This window comes from Pyricularia oryzae, chromosome 1 (assembly GCF_000002495.2).
Source record: "Pyricularia oryzae 70-15 chromosome 1, whole genome shotgun sequence".
NCBI classification, from domain to species: Eukaryota; Fungi; Ascomycota; class Sordariomycetes; order Magnaporthales; family Pyriculariaceae; genus Pyricularia; species Pyricularia oryzae.
The window spans coordinates 5,660,441-5,672,698 of record NC_017844.1 but is presented as its reverse complement, the minus strand read 5'-3'; the positions used below and the strand labels follow the sequence as shown (position 1 = coordinate 5,672,698).

Genomic DNA, 12,258 nt, shown 5'->3' with positions numbered 1-12,258 from the left:
AGGTGAGCAGTCTGATGTTGGGATGATTTTCCTGTTTAGAGTTGATGTTTAGTTTTTGCACATCGGGCAAAATTCAACACGTTCCCCGTAGGAATTTCCGTCCAATGTCTGCAGTACTGCAGGGGCGCTTTGACGGCATATTTATAGGAGTCAACCAACTGTAATGCTTGACATATGCTTGCCGTAGCCCCAACGAAACCTCATAGTTGTCTGAGTGTGCAGTTTACTCTTGTGAGCCATTCCTTACTCACTGAAACACATTCCTAAAGTTTGACCCCCAAGGAAACAAGATTATACCAAAACTAGTCAGAGTCTGTCATTGCTACCATGTATCCCGTCACCAGGAGCTGTCTTTAATGACTGTTGCATAATGAAACGTGCATACATGAGATGGAAGCTGTTGCGCCATTACTGTGCGATATTGAGGAGCATCGAAAAAAGCTACTCACAGAATGTAATATTGGTTAATACCCGCGAAGATACCAGACTATTTCAAATGGTTGGGGGCTGCCGATAAAGTTAACGCTTGTACACGTTGAGAATGTCTCTTTATTTTAAATCAACCACAACAGCAAATGTTATAGAAACCGAGCTGTTGAATGAAAGATTGGAATACTTGCAAACTGCAGCACAGCAATCGGGACTTCTGCTGTTGAATTTGCTAAAATTTGGTTTATCTTTATTCGAATCAATACTTTCTACTCATTTTGAGCTGTCATCTATAGATCCAGTTCAGATGTAGTGGAGTTATCTCTAAAGTAGAATCATAGAGGTTGTCAGAAGAGTCTACACCCGGTGTCATAGACTATGACTCCTAGTCTTGCTTGCTGCTTGATTTTGAGGAGCAAGAAACATGCACAAAAAGATCCCACCACAACCGTTCCGCCTGTAGGTGAAATACGATAAAAGGCCCAGTGGCGGAAACCAGCTGCCTGTGTACAATATACAAGCTTGCTACTGGATGCATCGGTTTGCTCTGGTCATCAAGTCAGCACCCACACGACAGGGATGCGCGTGTCAGCAGGAGTCACTGAAGCTCTGTGGTGCCATGTTGTGCGGTAATTTGCCTGGAACAAGTAGATTGCTTTCGCAGCGCAGATGCCGCCTCAAACATCAGTCCCGGCATGTTAAATCCAGGCATGATGCGGCCATCGTTTGGCTTACGCTTAGCTGCCCGACAGTGAAGATGATTACGAGCACCAACTAATATTGGGCAGATATCATGCCATAGTGATAGTTGACTCTCGAGCCTTGTCAAGGCCACGAGTACTTGGTAGGTGAAAAGGATGTACTTTACTTGTCGAACTCCATTCCGATGATAACTACCTACTTTGCCAAAGAGGTGTCTTACTAAATGCTGCTAGCTCAATCTGCGGGATAAGGCGGAAGAGTTTATTTCACTGTTCTTTTAACAGTACCTCTTTGGCCTTGACTCGACTTCAGGGCTCTTTGCGAGTAATACACCAGCGATGTAGACACCTCAAAATTCCCATCTTCCACTCAAAAATAATCACTCTGGGAATTGGAGCTTGAGATTATCATGCAGGACAACCTCCTTGACGACATGCAGCGCCTCGACCTTCTTGGCAAGATCCCGAAAGGCCGGATACTCCTCGGCCATGTCGTACTTGAACAAGTGACCCCAGCTGTAAAACAGGTACAGGTAAAAGTCGGCCACGGTAAAGTAGCCATCGACCCCCAGCCCGAGCCCCAGGGTGTCGCCGACGCGCAGCCTCTCGTCGATCCTGACCATGGCGGCCTTCATGCGCTGCAGGCCCATCTCCCTGACGCCGGGGAGGCCGACCTCGTCCGCGGTGAACCTTTCAGGGGCCAAGCCGGGCGACAGCGCCAGGGCCTGCACCGACCCCGCCAGCCACGAGACCCACTCGACCACCTTGGCGTGCTCGAGCGGGGTCCGGCCGTAGGCGTGCTTGTCCCCGGCCAGGGACGAGATGTAGCTCGTCACGGCCTCGATCTCCGTTATCACGGTCCTGCTGCCGTCGCTGCCCTGCACGGCGAGCGTGGGCACCACGCCCTTGTGGTTGATCTTGACGTAGTCCTCGGCCGACAAGCTGCCGTCCGCCGCCTCGAGGCGCGGCTTGGTGTAAGGCCCGCCGTTGCCCCGCATCGCGACGCACTCGTGTGGTATCTCTAGGTATTTGAGGAGAATATGTGGCAGCATGGAGCAGGATCCATCGCTGCGGTAGAGCGTCAGGGCTGTCATTTTTGCTGTTTGTTTGGGGGTCTGATGGGTTTTGGGTGAGGGTCAAAATCTTGTCCGACTTGTCGGGAATGATGGGTTAGCAATCGAGTGTTGTGTACAAATTGCCATACGTGGTGCGTCATATATAGGAATCCATTAACCTGTTGACCTGGCACTTGTCCATACAGACAATCTCAACTCCTAGCGGGGCATTGGCTGCCAATTTGTCATCGGCTTTCTGTCGCTTGCTTTGTAACAGGGCCGTTTCTTGGGTATAGGCAGCTATAGCCTAACCGGACCACTAAGGGCGTCAGTGACCCCTTGTCCCACCCGACTGCAAAGACCGATATTAGTTCTAGAATAGTCCAAATGAGGACATGGCGTAGCATATCTTCACGTCTTGATTGGCGAGGCGACCGTGTTTGATGAAACTCATTAATAACATATCCAGCACCGTATTGAAGTTTTGAACACACAAGCTTCTTCTCCTGCCGGGTCTATGTGCAAGAATCACTATCGAAAACCCATTGTCAATTTGTCCAGAGCCAAACATACATCTGCAATCTGCAAGAATCGCTCATGCCAAGCGCAAATGTCCCCGGACCCCCTGGTTCTCACCGCTGGCAGCGACGCCACTTGTACGTGATCTGCTCCTTGACCAATGCCACCTCGCGCCCCATGAGCTCGAGCGGACCAAAGTACGCCAGCCCGGTGCCGCCGCCTCCCACGGTGGAGACGCGAAAGTTCATGTTGAAGATGCCCACGGCGCCGCCGTCGCTGGTGACGCAGGGCGACCAGACCTCGCTGCGCACGCTGGTGCCGACGAAGCGCGACGCCCTGGTGTCTCCGGGGTTGGAGAGGGTCGTCTGGGACGTGAACTGTTTTTTTTTTTTTTTTTTGTTGTGACGGGGGATTTGCGTCAGTGGTGGGGCAACTCAAGTGTGATGAAAAAGGGGGACTATTAAATTGCCCAATGCCTACAGTGTACGACGCGTCCTGCGACCAAAAGGTCGTGACAAAGAAGCTGACCGCCGACTCCGGGTCCAGCACGGCAAAGCCGCCGTAGCTGACGACGTCCGGGCTGACCTGCCACCCCATGTCGCCGCCCGTGACGCTCAGGTGCATCTGGCAGTTGAGCGTCCTCCCGGTGGGTGGGAACGCGGCCCCCTGCTGCACGGCCGTGAAGTTGTGATAGACAATCTCCTGGCCGTCCACCAGGTTGCCCGTGTAGTTGGCGAACCGGCCCACGCCGCCGCCGTTCTGGGGGCAGCCGTTGCCGGAGAAGGAGATGGAGGCAATGGAAGAGTTCGAGCCGGGGCTGTAGGGGCTGTCCGAGGCCGGTGGTGGCTCGGAAGGAGATTCAGAAGCGGTGGGGAGGGATACCGATGTCGTTGTCGCTTCCACGAGCTCCAGCGCCGCGCTGAGGCGCGTGGCCGCCAGCGCGCAAATGAGTTTGCCGAGGAGGAACATTGTGTGGTTTAGTGTACCGGAGCCAATGCTCAGACTGTAAGCGCTGGAATACTTCAGTCTCCAAAACGAAGGCGGTCACTAAAGAGGATGTGATCCACAGGGGACGCCGGCGAACCGTGGTTCTTATCCTTTTTTTTCTCCTTCATTTCCCTTCCAATGATGACGCTCTGGGCAATAAAGAAAAAAAGATGGCCGCACACAAGCTGGGTCCGGTGATGAGCTGAGCTCTATATTAGCCGAGCCAGGCGGCAATTTGACGCTGTATATTAACTCGACCAGCCATTTTGCAAAAAGCCAGGGTTGTTTTGCCGCAGCTACAAGGTCAACCTGCCCGATTCGGCCATCACGCCAGCGGAGGTCACTTTAAGGAAACCTCGCCAATGCACCTTATTTTTTCCACGATCTAGTTGCAAGCGGAAGTTGGAACGTGGTCCTATTTTTGGCAACAGCTCGATCCTTAGCAATATATTCCTGCAGGGTCGGAGGCGGTCTGGCCCAGGCTTCCAAGTCGGAAGACGGCTCCGGGTGAAATTTTTATTTGCGGAGCTGCGTGCCTGGCTAGGCTTTTATGCTATGATGAATTTGGCGATTTTGTAAGACAATCTGACAAAGGTCGTATCCCGGTGCGGTGGTCAACGACTCAACACTAGGGCTTTTCACGGATATGGTATCCACCAATGAAAGCCAAGGTGGTTTCTAGCTGGACATTAATTGCTGTTCAAGGCCACGAATACGATAATAACAGACTTTGCTCTCCGACCAAATCATCCCTAGTATATGTGTTGCCTTGACCAAAAGCCACTTGCGACAAAAGCCTTAACAGTGCGTCAGAGATCTAAAGGTCCAATGGATTCGACGTACCTCCCGCCAAGGAATTTATTGCAACCTTTGCAAGACTGCGGTGACATCAAAATAAAACGAGAAATTCCGCTTGATTGTTAAAGATTCCAAAAGGCTTACGCAATCGTTGCTTTTCGCAGGTTGAAATTCCGTCGGGGGTACCTTGATCGTAACATTGGGGTCTGGTTGTGTTGGTCTGTAGATCACGTTGATCAGATCAACGAACTCAGCTGCGGTGGCCACAAAGATGGTGAAAAAGGAGCTGCAAAATTTCACCTGGTCTGAACTCACAGGCTCGTGATTTGCAGGAAAGAAAGTGCCCCTGAACAGAAGATTAGTTGCTGTCTAGGGATCGTGGTAAGCAAGGAAGTATTTGAATAGTCTTAACTAGTAGTTCCAAGCAAAATATCTACATTGAGCGTATATTAATGCACTCAAAATAGGGCTTGGAAGGTTCTATAGTAAACATTTCGCGGAAGGCTTTACTATGTGCCTAAATATAGCCTGTGAAACCAGGTAAAACAACGCTAACGTTGATATGCACATTTATAACGTTAACCTTCAACAGAACCCTGTCGCCTTCTCGGATAAGTCAAATGTCAAGAGCGATATTGACCCAACAAACCTTCTCACACATATGTAGGTATTTACATTTCCCCACTCAATCCAACTGAAATGAGCTTTATCTGATACGTAAAACCCATTTTTGTTAAGAGAGGTTACTATCGCTGGTTGTATCCCAAATTGGTTATAACTAGTTTGTCAATAGAGATCTGGGTAAATTCTTACAAATTTACGATTTCCTTTCAAACACTTCCTGTGTGCACGGGCCTGTGCGCACACTTCCATTCCCCACTTCCCCTTGAATTCCATCGCGATATTACATGTTACTCTTTACCACGTGCATACACTTCAAGGTAATTTAGGCGTTCTGAATACCAATTAGTACAACGATGTCTGGTCCACTTGTACCTGAATCGGAGAGATGGAAACGGTAGCATCTGTTACGATTAAGGTATCGGGTAACCTGTTCTTATGGTAAAGTACAGTGGGTTGAAACAACTAAACGTCTAACTGGGTAACTGGGGTTCTCAATAATTGGGGGTAAAATTATAATCGTTCTCAAATAAATATTGAGGTTAATTAAAATTTAATTGCTGCTAAACAATCCTAAAATCGAATTTATTTATATGGTAATAAACGTGCCTTATATAAATTATATTTCGAATATAATTTCCTTAATTTTACTGGATCAATAAAATCATTTTCCTTAATTTGTTATAATCCCAAAAAATTATTAAAATCACTTTTTTAACAATTACGTGAAATTACGTAATTCCTTTTTATATAATTTTTATTTTGCCGGTCGGTAATTTTTTTGGGCGGGTATTGTTAAAAGGGGTATAACCCCACCTGGCCTCCCTGGTATTGGCCCAATTATTTGGTTATAATATTAAATTTCCTTTTTTTTAACCAAATCCTTTTGGCCTTTTAAATAATCCGTACTTTTTTAATCCCTATTTTAATTTTTTTTCCCTTTTGGTTAATTTTCCTGCGTTATATTTAATCGCGTAATTAAATTTAAATTTGGTCGTTCGTCGACAAAACGCCGATCCGCCCTCCTTTTTTTTTCCTGGCGTTAACGGTGGAAATGTTTTTTTTATTTTTCGTATAAATTTCGTGGGGTGGCCAAATATTCGGTTTTTCCCCAGGATGTTTTTCGTTATATAAAATATTTGCGTTTTAATTATTTTAATTATAACGTATTGGGTTTTTTTTCCGCAAAAATCCGAAATATTGGTTTTTAATATATTTGGATAAAATCCGAAATGGAGGCCGTTAAAAAAGCGCGTCGTTAAATTAATGCGAAAATTAAACGTTTTCGAAAACAAAAACGGATATGGTTTAAAAAAATAATGCGAATTATATTTCGCGGAATTAATAATTTGGAGGAATTAAATTAAATGGAACGTAAGGAGGCGGAATAGGAAAAACGTCGGCGGTTAACCGAAATTTTGCCTAAAATATCCTTAAAATCGCTTTTTCCGGATTCCAATTTTATTTGGGATTCAATTTTCCCGATAAATTTTTTAAATCCTTTTTTGTTAAATAAAATAAATGTTTTTGCGCAATATTTGGTTAATAAACTGTCCTGTTTATATATTTCGATTCGGTATATATTAATTGTTCTTCCATAGGTTCGTTTGGTAATATGGTTTCGAATCCCGCTCGGTTTTTAATTTTTGGAAATGGTAAATGGTATTTTTTCAAATCGTCCTTTTTTTGGTTAATTTATTTGCAAATCCAATTTTTAATAGTATTAGCGAAATGGTTCCTGGCAATTTTGGAAATGGTTAAAAAATTCCCAAATATTTTTTTCGTATCCGTAATTTTCCCATTTAACAAAATATTTTATTTTGCTATAATTTCGTCTATAATTAAATATTCGTTTAACGTTATAGGTTTATTTTGCGTCGATTTCGATTGTTTTTTATATATTAATACCGTATAATACCGGTGTTAATTATATGCATTATTTTGCATGTAATAAGCCCACTTTTATTTGTATATAGCCAATTTTATTTAGTGCCGAAGTGGAGTGGGGAATGGTGGAATTCCGTTACTTTGTTAATGCAGGAATGCAATTTAAAGGTCAGCGAGTGGGGTTAGCTACCCTGTACCGGGTTTAATACCCACCCTGCACCTGCGAGTCAGCTACCCTGTACCGGGTTGAAAATTTCACCAAGTCAACGTTTAAATGCAAACCCAGAGATGGTTTGTATGCAAATGAGGGTGTTTTTTCAAAAACCCATACAAATTAGTTTTTCGGAAATTCATTCGCGGCACCGGAACCTTTTCTGGCGTGCGGACCCCCACTTCGATGTCGGAGAGTATGTAAGGGAAATAAAGCAAAATCTCCCCCAACCAATTATTTATCAGTACCAAAATTATAGTGCATTTCTACCTATTATTCAGCGCTTTTAGCACTGGTTATTTACCACGCCGCACCTAGGGTTTACCCCTATATCCCCTGTTAGCACCATTGTTATTAACAGGTTATGAGCCCGGAAAGGTTCTAGCTAGTGCACTAAAGCGCACTTTGTGTCACGGCCAGGCATACATTGGAGAACCTCAGTGTATTAGGCGCTATCGACGAAAATTCTAAACTGAAGAGAAGAGAGAAATTACAATCAACGACGCGCTCAAGAGACGCGCTTAAATCCGGAGTAAGTGGACCCTTGTCCGATCCCTGGCTCAGCGTGGCTGGTAGAGCCGAGTCGTGATTCTGAGGGTAGGTCTGGGGGCCTGATCCTCACATTACCCCCCTTTAAGGCCTGATCGACGTAGGCGGTCAGAGTCTTGAGTCTGTTACGTGTGTCTCCTCGGGGCCTTCCGCCGCTCTCGTGTCTCTTTCGCATCGTGTTCGGCAACATTGTCCTCGGGTCCGTCTTCCGCAAAAATATCCTCTGCTGCGCTCCTGATCCACTGTTGCAAATTTACCGGAGGTCCTGCTGCGTCCGGGTACTCCCTGTGAAAGGTATCCAGCAGTACTGGTGAATTTTTCAAGTCGCGGGCCTCATACCATGTCTCATCAGGGTCGAGTCCGACCCACGATACCTGATATTGCAACGTCTTCTTTCGTCCGAATAGTCGCGAGGCCAACACTTGCTCCACCTCCCACTCCGGTTCTCCGTTAATCTCGACCGGTGGTTCCGGCTTTTGATACTGCTGAGGTAATGGATCCGTTGCTGCTTTGCGCAGTCGGCTGGCGTGGAACAGCTTACTACCTTTATACCAGGCAGGGGTGTCGAGAATGAAGCTGTGACCCTTTTCCCCGAGAATCGTCCATGGTCCTGCATTTTGCGAGTCCAACTTGGTCGTAGGAGCTTCGGTGGAAAAACCCTTTTTGCTAACGTAAACCGCATCTCCCACCGTAAAGTCGACCGGTCGCCGTTTCTTGTTAGCCTGCCTCTGTTGCTCTATCTGCGCTCCGAGTCCATTGTTGCGGGCCAGCTCCTGAGCTTGCCGAGCTTGGCGGACCATTTCCAGCGCCTTTTGTTGCTGACCGGTCTCCAGGTCTTCTTCGGGTAAAGGTAGAGAGAGCGGGTCTCTAGGGCGAGCTCCTGTTTCTGCTTCGATCGGTGCCATGCCGATAGAGGCGTGAACGGACGAATTGTGGCCGAAGTCGAAGGCGGGAATATGCCGTCGCCAATTCGTTTGGTATTTGTCTACATAGAAGCGCATTTTCTGATCCAATTCAGCGTTGGTAATTTCGACGCTGCCCTGACTTTGAGGGTGGCGGGCGCTTCCATGTTTATGCTTTGTTCCTGTCAACTCGTTTAAAGTGTTTAGGAACTCGGATATAAACGGTCCGGCGTTGTCGGAAAGCCATAAGTCGGGGACGCCTTTCCAACGGTACACAGTCTGATAATACCGCATGGCCAAGGTCTCCGCGGTGTCTGTCTTTTTTCCCGGTAGGGTGGCCAAAAGTTTGGTCAATCGGCAGATGAAGACCCAGACGTAATTATAGCCTTCTTTATCCTTGGGCATATCTTTGCCGTCTACCATTACGTGCTGCCAACACCGTCTAGGGATCTCCAGTGGGTGCAACAGCCCAGGCGTCTTATCATGTCGTACCTTGTTGCGTTGACATTCGCGACAATTCTTAATGTAGCGTTTGACGTCTCGATTTCGGTCGGGCCACCAATAGTCCTTTTTCAGGCGGCTGAGGGTTTTATTCTGGCCTCCATGGCCGAAGATCTTGGGCTCATGAGCTTCGCGGATGAGAGCCGTTCTTAAGAAGATCTTGCCATCCTGGGTAGTCTCGGGTACCGTTAACAGACTGTCATGGCGACCTAGGTTCTGTTTTAGGTTCTCTTCCAGGATAAGGGCCACTAGGTCAGCTCCTTGAGGTGCGGAGGGTTCCAAGTTGTTAATTGTTGGAGGGGGCTCGCCGGGTTGGAAGTTAATCTTTTCCGGAGGGATTAATGCCATGGTGCGGTCTAGCACAGCTCGGGCCTTGACCGTAGGGTTGTCGACGGTTTTGCGCGAAAGGGCATCGGCTGCCACATTATCCTTGCCGGGACGGTATTTAAAGGTGATGTCGAAGTTGGCCAAGTAGTCAGCCCATCGTATCTGGCGAGCGGACAAAAGTTTTTTGGTCGACCAATAAATCAAGGCCTGGTGATCGGTAAAAACACAGAACTTGGTACCCAATAGGGCTGGTTCGAAGTCCTTTAGCGTATTAATCACAGCTAATAGCTCCTGGTCCTGAATCGGATAGTTTTGTTCAGCAGGGGACATGGTTTTGGACGAATAGCCGATTGGCTTCCAGCTGCCATCGTCCTGTTGCTGCCACACGACCCCGGCGGTGGCCCTGCCACTGGCGTCGGTGTCCATCCTGACAGGCATACCGGGTTTGAAGAAACTCATTACGGGGGCGGTGACCACCAGTTGTTTCAGCGCTTCAAAAGCGGCCTTCTGCTCGGGGCCTTTTTCGAACGGGACTCCCTTTTTCAATAATCGGGTCAGAGGTTCTGCTTGTTCGCTGGCGTGATGGCCGAACGTCCGAACGAAATTACATAGGCCTAGGAAGGATCGTACTGCGGAAACGGAGGTGACGTCGTCCCATTGCCAGCTGGTGATGGCTTCGACCTTTTTGGGGTCGATGCGGATACCTTTACCGATTTCTAGAAGTAAACCCAGGTACTCGATTTCGAAAACGCCGAAACTTGACTTTTTAATATCGCCTTGGAGTCCGGCTTTGTGCAGCCTGTAAATAACCTCCTCGGTTTGCTCAAAATGGACTTGCTCTGATTTATCCTCGGTGTAAATCAACACGTCGTCTGCGTAGGCGCTCGCGAAAGCGTCCAGCAGTTCATTAAGCTGAGCGTTAATAAAAGCTTGGAACCAGGCGGGTCCGACCTTCAGTCCAAAGGGTAAGACCTTCCACTGAAACGTCCCTTGTCGCGTTTTGAACGCCGTTAAGTACCGTGAGTTCGGATCCATTAGCAATCTGTTAAAAGCTCGGATAATGTCGATCTTGGTCATCCTCCGGGCTTTTCCACATTTGCTCAACGTCCCGGCCACGTCGGGGGCAAGTACTTGTCGTCCTTTGATGAATTTGTTTACCCATCGGTAATCCACACAAAAACGTTGCTCCTTCGATTGCGGTTTAGGAACGAATAGAGTCGAAGCTGCGGTCTCCTCCATTGTCCGTTCAATGAAATCGATCCTCAGAAGTTCGTCGATGGTTTCTTTTTCCAACTCCATCATCGCGAAAGGGGTCGAATAGCGGGCTGGCCTCCCCTCCAAAGGTTTCTCGAGTTCCAAAACCACGTCGAAGCCGGGTCGGCTAGGCGGGAGAATCGTCGACGCCTTTTTGGAAAAGAAACCTTCAAGGTGGGCAAGTGCTTTGGGTAACTTGGCTCGTACTTGCGCGATGTGCTCCGGGTCTTCGCCTGCAGGAAATGGAATGGGATGTCCATCGTGAGTCTTGTTCCATTGCAGGGCTAATACCGCATTAAGGCTGGTTGTAGGCGTATCGTTTACTGGTACCAGCGGTATAGGCTCCGTGGGTAACGGGGATCGCTTCCATCGATCTTGACGTGGGTCGTTAAGAAGGGCACAAATATTTGCTGGCAGGGCTTTGTTGGAAACGGTCTTTGGGATAGTCGGAAAGGCGCTAATTTCTGCGATCTGAGCCTGGTTTCCGTGTTGGCGTTTAGGGCCTTGAAGTATCTTGCGGACCTGGATGCGACGGTCTTCTTGTTCCATCTTGCGGTCCCGGCGGACTGCGTCAGCTTGGGCCTCGAGGTCCAGAGGCGGATTTGAACGTTGTACGACGATTGCCGGTGAGTATTGGGCCATGGCGGGCAGGTCGTTGGGCCAAACGAAGCTGCGGGTAGCTGGGAATAAGCCTACTCGATGCTTCGTCCACCATTCTTGTCCGATAAACACATCGTGTGCCGTTTCGAGGAGGATGAATTTCTGCCGTGGGAATTGTCGTCCGTCGATTTGCAAGGTGAGCCGAAGGTATTCGGTGGCTCTTGCGGTGACCTTCCGGTTAAAATCTCCAAAGTCCAAAGGTTTGGGGAGCTTTTTGACAGGTAGCTCTAAACGTTGGGCGACCTTTTTCGCGAGGCTCGGTCGGATGGATAAGTACACATCTGCTCCGGTGTCACAGAGAGCTTGGGCGTTGAGACCACGACCTTTGTCTTGCAGTTGAATGGGAGCAAGGAAGGTGTTTAATTTGGGTGATCTATCGATTTTAGCTATCTGAGGCATGCAGACTGCCGAGGAGACTTCCGGCAGCCTTAGCAGTTTTCCGAATCCGACGAAGTTGAGCTGTGGCCGGATCGTTCACAAGCCTCTCGATCGCCTTCGTGTTGAAGGGCGAGAACGGCGGCGATGTGAGCGGCCTTTTGGGGGCAATTGCGTGCCAGGTGCCCGGCTTCTTTGCAAAGGAAGCATCTACCCTCAGTGACCAATTTGGCGTTTTCTCTGCTGGGCGACTTCGGGGCGTCAATGGTCTGTGTGCGGGTTTGGTTCTTGGCTTCCTGGCTGTGCCGGCGATTCTCGCGTCGACGCTGTTTGCGTTCGGCGCTGGCTGAACGCTCACGGCGCTCTTCCCTCTTTTTGCGGTTCTCGCGGAGCTCCTCCCAAGCGCGTTGTTGGGCCAGCGCCGAGTTCGCAACTTCTCCGGCAAAGGTCTCGTACGAGATATTTGGGTCTTTGGATAGGCT

General features: G+C 48.4%; 3 protein-coding genes across 3 annotated transcripts; 1 reads left to right on the top strand and 2 right to left on the bottom strand.

Annotated features, from left to right (window-relative positions):
• Window positions 1–1,230: 1,230 nt before the first annotated feature.
• MGG_05565 (uncharacterized protein) lies at window positions 1,231–2,365 on the bottom strand. Its single transcript, XM_003710389.1, has one exon. It carries the CDS (start codon window positions 2,222–2,224, stop codon window positions 1,511–1,513), a length of 714 nt encoding a protein of 237 aa, XP_003710437.1. The 5' UTR covers window positions 2,225–2,365; the 3' UTR covers window positions 1,231–1,510.
• Window positions 2,366–2,817: 452 nt separating this feature from the next.
• Window positions 2,818–3,673, bottom strand: MGG_05564 (uncharacterized protein; the record flags this gene model as incomplete). Its single annotated transcript, XM_003710388.1, has 2 exons — window positions 2,818–3,081; window positions 3,185–3,673. The coding sequence occupies 2 exons, from the start codon at window positions 3,671–3,673 to the stop codon at window positions 2,818–2,820; spliced, it is 753 nt and encodes a 250-aa protein (XP_003710436.1).
• A 3,390-nt stretch (window positions 3,674–7,063) lies between these two features.
• Window positions 7,064–7,526, top strand: MGG_16407 (uncharacterized protein; the record flags this gene model as incomplete). Its single annotated transcript, XM_003710387.1, has 3 exons — window positions 7,064–7,178; window positions 7,336–7,404; window positions 7,468–7,526. Coding segments are annotated over 3 exons (243 nt in total), but the record flags the coding sequence as incomplete, so codon positions are not given.
• Between the last annotated feature and the right edge of the window lie 4,732 nt (window positions 7,527–12,258).

Bases quoted from the DNA above. Each gene is read 5' to 3' on its own strand.
- MGG_05565 (XM_003710389.1), bottom strand. From the start codon at position 2,224: ATGACAGCCCTGACGCTCTACCGCAGCGATGGATCCTGCTCCATGCTG.